The sequence below is a fragment of the Coffea eugenioides genome, chromosome 3 (genome assembly GCF_003713205.1).
Source record: "Coffea eugenioides isolate CCC68of chromosome 3, Ceug_1.0, whole genome shotgun sequence".
Lineage (NCBI taxonomy): Eukaryota > Viridiplantae > Streptophyta > Magnoliopsida > Gentianales > Rubiaceae > Coffea > Coffea eugenioides.
Genome location: NC_040037.1, coordinates 22,614,047 through 22,626,905, shown reverse-complemented (window position 1 = coordinate 22,626,905; position 12,859 = coordinate 22,614,047). Strand labels below are relative to the sequence as shown.

The 12,859-nt window shown below is 36.1% G+C and overlaps 1 protein-coding gene across 1 annotated transcript; it reads left to right on the top strand.

The window, feature by feature from the left end:
• Positions 1–7,730: 7,730 nt before the first annotated feature.
• LOC113766319 (calcium-transporting ATPase 12, plasma membrane-type-like) lies at positions 7,731–10,772 on the top strand. Its single transcript, XM_027310522.1, has one exon. The coding sequence runs from the start codon at positions 7,731–7,733 to the stop codon at positions 10,758–10,760; it is 3,030 nt and encodes a 1,009-aa protein (XP_027166323.1). The 3' UTR covers positions 10,761–10,772.
• The last annotated feature ends 2,087 nt before the right edge of the window (positions 10,773–12,859 follow it).

The window sequence follows — 12,859 nt, the reverse complement described above, 5'->3', positions numbered from 1 at the left end:
ATTATACCTTTTTAGAGCCTCTACATATACTACATTTCAACTTAGGACTAATTCGCGAGTCGGTGCGCGAAAACTCAACTTAGGGTTTTGCCGAACGCGAACCGTCAATTAAATCTTAAAAATTCAAATAAATTGAAATGTAACATTTGAATGATTGAAAACAATATTATTTAAATATAAATACATATTATTGGATAATTTTAATATTTTCAATAATATTTTGATTTAATTTTCCAGAGGATAATGAAATTTTTGAGGTCCTCACAGTAGCTTCCGCGCATCGTCTTGGTGTGAGCACGGAAGCAAACTTAGGATCTTAGAGGACACGTTGCGGAACTGATGGAGTTGAACCCAAACTTGAACCACTCAAGGACGAATTCAACGGTAGAGGACGCCACAATCAAGTGGGTTTGATTGATAAGTCAAGGAACAACCTAAGATCAACTCTACTAGCTTTCACAAGCTAAAGGAATTTGCCACAAGACGAAGGATCAACATTTGAATCGCCCTCACAAGAATCCTCATTTCTTTTCCTCTTGTATAGTCTTTTAATACCATGGTGCCATCCACATTCACCTTTAGAAAAAAGAATAGGATACTGTAGAGGATCATAACAACCATAGTAATGATTAATCCTATGGCTGGTATGTGAGTGAGTATAAACTTGAATATGAACACTCCTATATGTTGATTCATTCTCATCTTCAGTCCATATGGCGGCAACTTGCAAGGCAGATGGTAGATTATAGACACACTAGTCTAAATCAGGGTAACAATTAAGCATGATTTTATAGCTATCAAGATTGGGTATATCCCTGAGGTTTGGTATAAGGATTGTTCAAAAGGATGCGCATAAGCAATTTTAAAGTGCTTTCGCATAACTTTTCACAGTTTCCAGTTCTTTTTGCTAATTCTTCATCAGTGTCAAAGAAGTAGAACTAGATTCTAGATGGTTTGTCACCTAGCTGCGTCAAACCATTGAGGAAGTGATAAATCTGGCCTTGAACACGGAAGGTATAAACAACTTTTGTATTTTTGATCAATTTCGGGTCATATCTCGCAGCTAAGGACGTAAATCCCAAGTTATTATTATAGGTTCAAACATTATTTCTAAAGTGAGTGCTTTCTTCATCATTTCCAATAAACAAACACTTAAGATCATAAGGCATCAGTGGAGCCACAATAGAGATCTCTCCGCCAGAGCAACAAAAGCTAGGAGGTTCCAAATAGAACATTTTAGCTCCACAGTGTTCACAATTAAGAGCATCTGGAAGGGTAATGGCTTCATGAGGGATCTCATCAAGTTGAAAAAGACCTTTGTTAGTGACCTCTGCGAGGCCTCGCTACATTTAATTTCAAACTATAGCTGCAAATTGCACTAAGTCGCGCCTTTATTAATCTAATCAATAACATAATCTGGAAAGCTATAGAAAGAGAAGGAGATATAAAAAGCCAACCCGGAGTCTGCTTCCTCATACTTTCACGACAATCATGATTTTGACCAGAAGGTTGATCTTTAGATAGGAGGCAGAAGAACTATGATGGCGCCTTTTTTTCCCTTGAAAATCACTTTTTTTAGTAGACTTGTTAGACTCTCTATCTTGAACAAAAGAGATTTCTACAACTATATAAAGGAACAAGCTGAATAAAAAGGTCCAGGGGCATTTGAATGTGTACAGTCAATAGAGTGAGCAAAGTATGAAAGTTCCAGCCAAATAGAACTGAAAAATATATTTTTTTTTGTGGATCTAAGTGGACAAGGAAAAAAGAATTGACAATCACATGGAAAAAGCCAAAGGAATATATTCCTTGAGAAGTAGATGCTGGTGCAGAAGATTGCTTCTCAGAGACAAAAGTTTCTTTTGCAAATATAATTCTTTATGGATATCATTCAAGACAAGTTGATTTTTTCCAAAGTCCATGTAAGGATTACGCAAAGGAGAGAACCTAACAACATTTTCAAAAAGTTCATTATAAGGTAAAATTTGTTTGTCAATGCAAAAGGGCTGCATGGTTCCATCAGACAGATGAGGAAAGCTGCTTGTTTGGTCAATCAACATAAGAGGTTCAGAGCAAGCAGTTTTTGTTCCAGAACTTTGGCACTCAGGAAGAGGAGAATACAACTCTTTAGAATTCATGGAAAGATCAGTAAAAAGACAATATTCAATCACATGTTCAAAAAGATTGTGCATAGGTTAGATCTCTTTATCACAGTAAGGAGCTTCCAAAGAATTTGCTAGTTCATCAATACTGTTATAGAGGCAGAGTTCCTATTCTTTTTGTTAAATAGACGAAGATCAGGCGTAGCTGTACAAGAATAGGAGCCTAAGCTTTTCCTATTTCCATGGAGGGATGTTGGTTGACAGCTCCTAAGATTAGCCGTATCAATGAGCGGAAGTTCTGCAGGTCGCAAATTAAGGTTTACTTACTTGCACAGAACAACAATATGGAAGGATCAATCAGTGGAGAAGAGAACAAGGATGTTTTCAAAAGCAAGAAATGGACACAAAGAAAAAGGCCAGGAAAGGGCGACACTGATAGTACCTCCCAATACAACTATTGTTGGTGCACAATGCATTTCCCTAGAAGAGGAAGCAGAACGACTGTGAAGATTAAAGGAAGCAGACTCATGAGATGACATGTATTGTAATGCTTCAGCAACAACATTGACATTATCGTGGCCATTCTTAAAACCCCCACTTTCTAGCATTTGGCCATGCATAAAAGGTTGCTTTCCACTATCACACGGGATAGTGCCAGTTTCAGGAAAAGAAACACCTGTTTCCACATAATCAAGTGGAACCTTATGAATACGCGAGAGAAAGTGCTTTTCTTTTTTCTTGGCAGCCCTATCTTCTCTTCGATAGCGCAGAAGCTCATTTTTTTTTCTAAGCATGGCATTTCTGCGTACCTTTTGTGGCGAGTAGAACATCTACCCATTCACTCTAATTGTTCAAAGTGTACAATGTCAAAGGACTATATAAAAAAGGTAAAATTTTACCAATTAACAAAAAAAAGGAACAGGTTTGTAAAATACTAAGCTAAAATTAATAAGCAAGTAATGAGCTAGAAGGTAATAATCTTGTACATGTAGCAAACAAGAAATGGCAAGAAGCAAACAAGGTTCGACAATTCAAAAGTCAATGAAACAAGACTGAAACAACATGCAACCAACAAGGTAGCAGAAAATACATGTAAAAGAAATGGAATCTAAATGGTAAAATATAAAAGAAAGGGGGAAGAGAGGAGAACCAGAAACATCAACCTGTTTGCCTGCAGAAAATCCACACAGTAGAATCGAAGAAGAGCAGGAGGTACCACAATAAAAACGATCATGCAAAAGTTAACAGGGAAAAGAAAGGGAAAAAGGAAAAAATAAACTCTTGTTAATAGTTTAAAAAGCAGTGAAAAAATTAAAGGGACAAAACTGCATGAGAAAAGAAAGAAACTGATAAAGAAGAGAAATAACAAGGTAATAAGCTAATTATTATTATTTTTTTTTAAAAAGCTCAACACATGCAGAGAGACTAAGTAAAATGATCTTGAAGCAGAACACTCACCAGCAACACAGTAGCAATAGCAACTCTGCAAGTTGAAACCAATGCAAAAAATTAGCAACGAGGAAAGTCTAAAAGACGCAAGAGCATGTGAAAAAGCAAGCTCATAAAGTACCTTTTTTCTTTCTAGTGAAAAAGTAAGAGCAAAAGATTAGAAGAAACAATGCAGTAGATGCACACTTACCACTGATCATGATGATAAGTAGCCGAATTTCTGCTAGGAGAAACCAGGCAATATCAGTGTCCATTGTACAAAGGAAAAACGCAGGATTATCCCCGAACAGAGTAAGGCTAAAAAGTGACGTCTGGCAGGATTGCACAGTGACAGTTACTCCATTTTTACAAACATGACCATGATAAAGAAACCAAAAATGAGAAACCACATTGAGAGAAAGAGTAAATTAAAAGACTAAGGCTGGGTAATATAGTAAAACAGAGCTCCCATCTTTCGCATAAAATACAACAACTTCCCACCAAATGAAAGTAATCAAAAGAGGTGTGTGAGGATGCATTTGATTAAAATGCATAGAAAGTACATTTTAAAATCAAGCAAAGTAATGGGTAAGCGCAATTTGCCAGGCAAAGATACGAAAGTAGATAATTTTCTTAGCACAGATGATATAAACAGAGCGGCATTTTTTTGAATGGTTAAAAACGTAGGCCAACAAATTAATTAATTATTAACAAATAAAGATGAAGAGAAAAAACCAACAACTAAACATAATTTGTTGGACAATAGTGAAAAATGGAACGAGCAATTAATTAATTGCAAAAAATTGATAGGTAAACATAAGTCTTATTACAAAAAAAAGGAGCCTTCTTTTGTTAACCCAACATATTGGTATTAATTAGCCAATAACTAATTGTTAACAATCAATTATAAAAATTTGACAGGCAAGCATAAGTTGCAGGGAAAAAAAGTAAAAGGAGAAAATTTTTTGGTTAATTTAAGCTGCTGGTATTAATCAGGCATTAATAAGAATTAGCCGCAAAAAATCGATGTGCTTTCTTGGACAGTGAAGAAAAAGGCCAAAATTGGTTGCCACTAATTAGTTTTTACCAACTAATTGCAAGGGATTGGCAATCAGATGCGATTCGTTGGGAAAAAGAAAGAAGCTCAATTTTTTGTCAATGCGATCCGTTGGGCCAAAAAAAAAAAAAAACAGAAGGCCAAATTTTAGCACAATCCTACGTGCATTTAGAGGAGGATTTGTTAGCCAATCAAAAAGTGAAATTATTAATTAACTAATGAAGCATTAATGGCAAAACAGGGCATTCTTTCAATAACATCTGTAAAAAAAATTGATAATTAAATGTGTTTTTTTTTTTGCAACAAAAAAAGTCTTTTTTTTTGGCTAACAATTGCAAGGAATCGCTAATTAAATGTGATCCGTTGGATAACAAAAAAAAGGCATTATGAAGTAGCTATTAACAACTAATTGCGAAGTATTGGTAATTAGATGCAATTTGGTGGAAGAGGAAAAAAGACCATTTTTTTGTTAATGTGATCCGTTGGGGGAAAAAGGGGTGGTCAAATTTTAGCGATCCGTTTGGCCAAAAAAAAAAAAAAGAATGCCAAATTTTACCACAATCCTACACGCATTTAGAGGGGGACTTGTTAGGCAATCAGAAGGTGAAATTATTAATTAACTAATGAAGTATTAATCGCAAAAGAGGGCATTTTTCGATAGCATCTGTAAAAAAAGGATAATTAAATGCAACTTTTTTTTTGCGACTTTTTTTTTCAACAACAAAAAAAGTCATTTTTTTTGTTAACAATTGCAAATAACTGCTAACCAAATGCGATCCGTTGGATGACAATTTAAAAAAAAGCATTAATAAGTTGCTACTAACAACTAATTGCAAAGGATTGGTAATTCGATGCGATTTGGCGGGAAAAATAAACAAGCCCAATTTTTTGTTAATGTGATCCGTTGGGAGAAAAAGGAGATGGGCAAATTTTAGTACAATGCATGCATTCAGAGGATGATTTGTTGGGCAATAAAAGGGCGAAATTATTAGCTAGCTAACGAACCATTAACCGCAAAAGAGGGCATTTTTTCGATAACAACCGTAAAAAAAAAAGCAATAATTAAATGTGACATTGCATTCACATCTGACCAATCAAAACAATTCAATTGACCAAAGTAAAAAAAAAATCCTTTGAGGAAAAAAAAAGAAGGTCAAATTTCATCACAATTGACCAATCATTAATGGCAAGGAATTGCTAATTAAACGCGATCTGTTGGATGACAAAAAAAAAAGCAATATTAAGTAACTATTAACAACTAATTGCAAAGTATTGGTAGTTAGATGCAATTTGGTGGAAGAGAAAAAAAGGCCACTTTTTTTGTTAATGTGATCCGCTGGGGCTGGGGCAAAAAAAAAGGTGGCCAAAATTAAGCGATCCGTTCGGCCAAAAAAAAGAAGGTTAAATTTCAACACAATCCTACACGCATTTAGAGGAGGACTTGTTAGGCAATCAGAAGGTAAAATTATTAATTAACTAATGAAGCATTCATCGCAAAAGAGGTCACTTATCGATAGCATCTGTAAAACAATGATAATTAAATGCGGTTTTTTTTTTTGGCAACAACAAAAAAAAGTCATTGTTTTTGTTAACAATTGCAAATAACTGCTAACCAAACGCGATTTGTTGGATGACAATAAAAAAAAAGGCATTATTAAGTAGCTACTAACAACTAATTGCAAAGGATTGGTAATTAGATGCGATTTGGTGGGAAAAAAAACACGCCAAATTTTGTGTTAATGTGATCTGTTGGGGGAAAAAAGAGATGAGCAAATTTTAGCACAATGCATGCCTTCAGAAGATGATTTGTTGGGCAATGAAAGGGCGAAATTATTAGCTAACTAATGAACCACTAATAGCAAAAGAGGGCACTTTTTCGATAACAACAATAAAAAAGTGATAATTAAATGTGACATTGCATTCACATCTGACCAATCAAAACAATTCAATTGACCAAAGTAAAAAAAAAAAAAATCGTTGGGAAAAAAAAGAAGGCCAAATTTCAATACAATTGACAAATCAAAACTCTCCACATTACCATTTTCATGTGCAATTGAGAGGACAATCACCAATTGACGAATCAAGAGACTACAACTCATTAAATTGGAATCAATTGGAGGACTACCACCAATCGGCTAATGGGAGAGAGCCACATCAGCAAACAATTCAATTGGAGGCAATTGCATTCACACATAGACTATATATGTTAATAAATACGTGTTCAAAAAAGAATTTAAGATGGATTTGCCAAGAAATTTCATTGTACATATTGATTAATAAATATTGCAAGAGAAATTTCATTGCACATAGACTATATATGTTAATAAATACGTGTTCAAAAAAGAACTTAAGGTGGATTTGCCAAGAAATTTCGTTGTACATATCGGTTTAAAAGAAGTTACTCTTGTTTTTCAACGAAAAATTGTGAGTCAATGAAACGAACAAGTCACACAAAAGAGTCTTTTAAGTCAATAAATAATTAATTTTAACAAAATTGCAAGTTTTATAAGTGGGTAATTCACGCGCATATTATCAATTCCAATAAACTCAATTACACTTTTACATGAACTTTTACCGTTAAACACTTGTGAATGAATTTCATGTTCTTGTACATGCAAAGGATATGTGTTTAGACTTACTTTCCATGAAACTTCATTGTATGTATGAAAGAAGTTACTTTCAAGTTTCATGATATATTCATAGCCAACAAAAAAAAAAAAAAGAGACAACAAATCTTTTAAAGTCAAAAGTGTAGTCAACTCACGTTACAAGCTACCATACTCCTCGAAAATCTCGCTCAACATCTGAGTAAGAATGGGTTGGAACTTGCGAGGAAATGAATAAAGAAATTTCATCGATTTCTCGAGCCATTTTCAAGTCGGTAACTTAAAGAAAAGAAGAAGTAAACTTCCAAAAAAAAATTACCACAGTTAAGAATACAGGAAACTATGAAATTGCATAGAACTTTCTTCAGGAGGACGGTTATAAAAACACGATTAACATCCTGTGCCTAACAGAGCCTCTTTTTGTCGTCTTCTTTTGGCCCTTGAAATCACAACAGTAGAGCATTACTCGTTCCCTTTTTTCCCCACCAAATCACAAAGTTTGTTTCTTTTTCTTATTCTTGAAGCCTTCCTTACACCATGGTCATTATTGGCAAAGATTATTGCAACAAAAATGCCCAGAAGAGATTGCAGTTGGTTTTTAGAGCCACATACTTTGTAGTTTCTTTATCCAAGAAAGCAGCTTCTACGAGTGCCCTAGTTTTTCGCCCTATCTTGCAACGTACTGAATCCTATGTTGCGATCGATATTGATCCCAGTAATAGTCATCATCTTGATCATGAACCCTTTCTCGATGTTGACAAAAGCGTACTTGCTGACTTGGTTAAAGACAAAAACTTTGATGATCTGAGCAAATATGGCGGAACCAAGAAACTTGCAGCAATCCTTGAAACTGATGAAAAGAATGGTATTTCTGGAGACCAGGGCAGCATTCAGAAAAGGGTTGACGAGTATGGTTCCAATACTTACAAGAAGGCGCCAGTTAAAGGCTTTATGAGTTTCCTTGTAGAAGCCTTTAAAGATTCCACAATTATCATACTTCTTTTGTGTGCGGCTCTATCTCTTAGCTTTGGAATCAAGCAGCATGGCCTAAAAGAAGGGTGGTACGATGGAGGAAGTATACTTGTTGCTGTTGTGCTGGTTCTTGCAGTCTCTGCCATCAGCAACTTCAAACAGAGCAGGCAATTCTTGCAGCTTTCTAACGAGAATAGTAACATTGAGGTGGAAGTTGTGAGAGATGGGCGGAGGCAACACACATCAATCTTCCATGTTGTTGTGGGGGATATTGTGTTCTTGAAGACTGGAGACCATATTCCTGCTGATGGTTTGTTCTTGGATGGCCATTCAATGAAGGTTGATGAATCTAGCATGACTGGAGAAAGCGACCAGATTGAGATCGATGAGACCGAGAACCCTTTTTTGCTGTCAGGTACGAAGGTCATGGATGGCTATGGGCACATGCTTGTTACATCTGTAGGCATGAAAACCACATGGGGTCAGATGATGAGTTCGATAACTCAGAACGTGAATGAACATACACCGTTACAGGCCCGGCTAAACAAGCTGACATCTTATATTGGAAAAGTAGGATTATTCGTGGCTTTCCTCGTTCTAATGGTTCTGATGATACGTTACTTTACAGGACATACTTTTGATGAAAGTGGGAAAAAAGAGTTTATTAAAGGCCAGACCAATGCCAATCACATCATGAATGCTACTGTTCGTATCATTGCCTCAGCAGTAACAATTGTTGTAGTTGCAATTCCAGAGGGTTTGCCACTGGCTGTGACACTAACCCTCGCTTACTCAATGAAAAGAATGATGGCTGATCATTCCCTGGTCCGGAGGTTATCTGCTTGTGAAACAATGGGTTCTGCCACAACCATCTGCACCGACAAGACTGGCACTCTCACACTGAACCAGATGCAGGTCACTGAATTTTGGTTAGGCAAGGAGTCATGGAAGGAAAAAGAATCACTAGAAATCAGCCCAGATGTTACTGAATTGATAAAACAAGGTGTTGGCTTAAATACTACAGGAGAAGTACATGTATCACCCACTTCTGTTTATCCAGAAATTTCTGGTAGCCCAACTGAGTCAGCTCTCCTTTCCTGGGCCATCTCCGACATGCAAATGAACATCCAGCAAGTGAAGCATGCAAACGAAATTGTCCATGTAGAACCTTTCAATTCTGCGAAAAAAAGGAGCGGGATGTTGGTGAGGAGCAATAGTAGTACAAGGACAACTCATGTGCACTGGAAGGGAGCAGCAGAGATGATTTTGGCTATGTGTTCAAATTATTATGTCAGAAGTGGTATGCTCATAGATATTGATGGCGAAGAGAAAAAGCAACTTGAAACAATAATCCAGGGCATGGCAGGCAGAAGCCTACGTTGCATTGCTTTTGCATGCAAAAGGCTTACAGAAGAAAGTCAACTAAAATGTCAACATCTTCCAGATACTGGACTGACATTGTTAGGGTTTGTGGGTTTGAAGGACCCTTGTCGACCAGAAGTCAAAGCTGCTGTAGAATCTTGCAGAAAAGCTGGAGTTAGCATCAAAATGATTACTGGAGACAACATTTTCACAGCCCGGTCAATAGCATTGGATTGTGGAATTCTCAAATCCAACGAAGATCTGAACAATGCAATAGTTGAAGGTGCAACATTCAGAAATTACTCACCAGAAGAAAGAATGGAAAAAATTGATGGCATTTTGGTAATGGCAAGATCAACCCCCTTTGACAAGCTTCTGATGGTACAATGTTTGAAGCAGAAAGGCCAGGTGGTAGCAGTCACAGGTGATGGAACCAACGATGCCCCTGCACTGAAAGAAGCAGATATTGGACTGTCTATGGGAATACAAGGCACCGAGGTGGCAAAGGAAAGCTCGGATATTGTGATCTTGGATGACAATTTCAATTCCGTAGTAACAGTACTGAAGTGGGGCAGATGTGTATATTACAATATCCAAAAGTTTATCCAGTTTCAACTCACAGTGAATGTTGCAGCCCTGGTTATCAACTTCGTAGCTGCAATATCATCAGGTGAAGTCCCACTCACAGCTATCCAGCTTCTTTGGGTGAATCTCATAATGGATACACTAGGGGCATTGGCTTTGGCAACTGAACAACCCACTGATGACCTCATGGATAAAAAACCTGTAGGTCGAAGTGAACCCCTTATAACCAATATCATGTGGAGAAATCTCATGGCTCAGGCTCTTTATCAGGTAACTGTCTTATTGGTGCTACAGTTTAGAGGAAGCTCAATCTTTGGTGTGAACAAGAAGGTTAAGGACACCATCATTTTCAATAGCTTTGTTCTCTGCCAATTTTTCAATGAATTCAATGCAAGAAAGCTGGAGAGGAAGAACATATTTGAAGGAATACAGAAGAACAAACTATTCATTGGCATAGTAGGAATTACAGTGGTTCTTCAAGTGATTATGGTGGAGTTCTTGCAGAGGTTTGCGAACACTAAGAGACTGAACTGGGAACAATGGCTTGCATGCATTACGATTGCTGCATTATCATGGCCAATTGGCTGGCTAGTGAAATGCATCCCTGTTAGCAGAGAATACCTTTCTTCTCACTTTAATTTGGGGTAGACCTGCTGATTGAAACAGACATTCTGACTCAAAACGACACTTCAACCCTGAATCTATTAGAATTTGCAAGTATATTGGCAGCTTACTTTCCTAGTTTATTCTATTCCCTATATTTTATTCTGTCCAGAACTCTTTGTCAAAATTTTTTCTTTATTGGTCACTTTTCTAAATTCATGCAAATTTACTCTTTAATTACTCTAATGACTCTTCAGTCTAAAATTTGCACCAGAAAATGCCATCCAACAGAACATATGATTGTCGATAACAATTCACCACGTTGCATTATGGTTTTGAGAATATGTTCTCCATGGTTTCCCAGCACTTCATCTTTTTTAACTAGTTAACAAATTAAAGAATTAATTCCATAAAATACTTGCGTGCAGAATCTTAAAATACTAAAATGGAAAAAAAAAGGAGGAAATGGGAAGTGAATATGAATCCTAAAACCTGGCAGATAGAGGCGTTATGTAGAACAAAAGCAAAAAGAAGACAAGAAAAGAACTTCCTCCTATCTGTTAGAGTATGTGTAGAATTAGAGCTTTGTAAGTTTTTCTCCGGCACTGAGGGGTAGCACTTTAACTCAATAACAAAGGAGAAAAGAGGTCAAATAATGGGTAAAGTCCAACAAGCAATTAGGGTAGAATCCAACAATTATTGGCCATTTGGTATTTCAGAAGAACTTAGATTAGTCATGTGCTTCACATCAAGTGTTCATTACTGCTACAAGCAATGTCTGAATCATGATAACATACAGAGTCTAATTGAAACCACTCTCCAGCATGTCAAACATGTCATATGATTTAGATCTCTAAAAATGATTAGGTATTTGGATGGACATAAATGACTTCAAAGGAAAGAAAAGAGAACTGATAAAAGCATCTACCATTGATGAGAGATAGCACAACAACAAGGCAAGACGGCATGCCAATATCTAAATGAAGTAAGAATTTAACAACTGACTTTCTCTCATTTGTAGTTAATGCATACGAAGTATATTATTAGTAGACAATTATCAAATAAAATTCATGAAATTGCATGGCCAATTGAACATATGTTGTCACCAACCATCTTAAAATACAAAAATCTTGAAACACATTGACTGGATGTGATAGAGGAGGGAAGGGGTTAATAATACATAAGCCTAGTGCTTCGCGAAGAAAATAAGTAAAAATATCTATTTCTTACTTATAGCACCATGACCCTATGAATCCCTATTCACAAGCAAAGACATGAACAATATTATTTCCGAGGAACTTTTGTCAGCAGAATTGACCACTAGTATGCAATCATAACCCGAAGCAATTAAATTTACAATATCTTTTTCAATAACATATACAACATCTGATGGTGACTTATCCCATCTCACCTCGTCATTCCTTTGTTGTAGGCAAGTAACTTCCCGCACATTAAGTCATCCAGATATCCACAGAGTTAACTGAAGTATCCCATGCAAGTTAATCTCTTATTGACCAATTTCCATTTAATTAGTCATGTGGAACAAAATAGTATTTGGAATTATACAACTAGGATTTACTATAAATAGGTAAAGAGATGGATTACTATAGATAAAATGAACAATCATATTAACCTTACAGCCAAAAATTAAGTTCAGTTTTCTTCTTTAGTAATTTAGCAAGAACCTCTAATGAAAAAAGATCTCATAATAAAAACTGAACAAACCATTTAGCTTCAAAATGAGAAGATAGAGAGACATCAACACATGAAAGAGAAAATCAACTCCAAATCATTAAAGAAGTTGATAGAAATTCTAGAAATTTGATGAAACAAGATTATAGGGTGAAAGATGAGTAACACTGCAGTCGTATAACTTCATCATATAATCTCAACATCGCAAAATGAAACTAAGATATCAGTTTTGAGTAATGTGATCAAATTTCATCATCAAACTCCCACAAGCAACTTCCTTTTCCTCATTGCTCAATGAGGGAGCAGAATATACTTGACCAGCATAATCATGTTGCTTTTCCTTCACAAGGTAATAGTGTTAATTTGTGCTACTAATCAGAGAAACAACGTAGAATGAATACACAAAAATCTCCCAGAGTAGAAGTTTTAGAGAGGACACTTGAATTCATTTA

Excerpts from the sequence above, each read along its gene's own strand:
- LOC113766319 (XM_027310522.1), top strand. The coding sequence starts at position 7,731 with ATGGTCATTATTGGCAAAGATTATTGCAACAAAAATGCCCAGAAGAGA.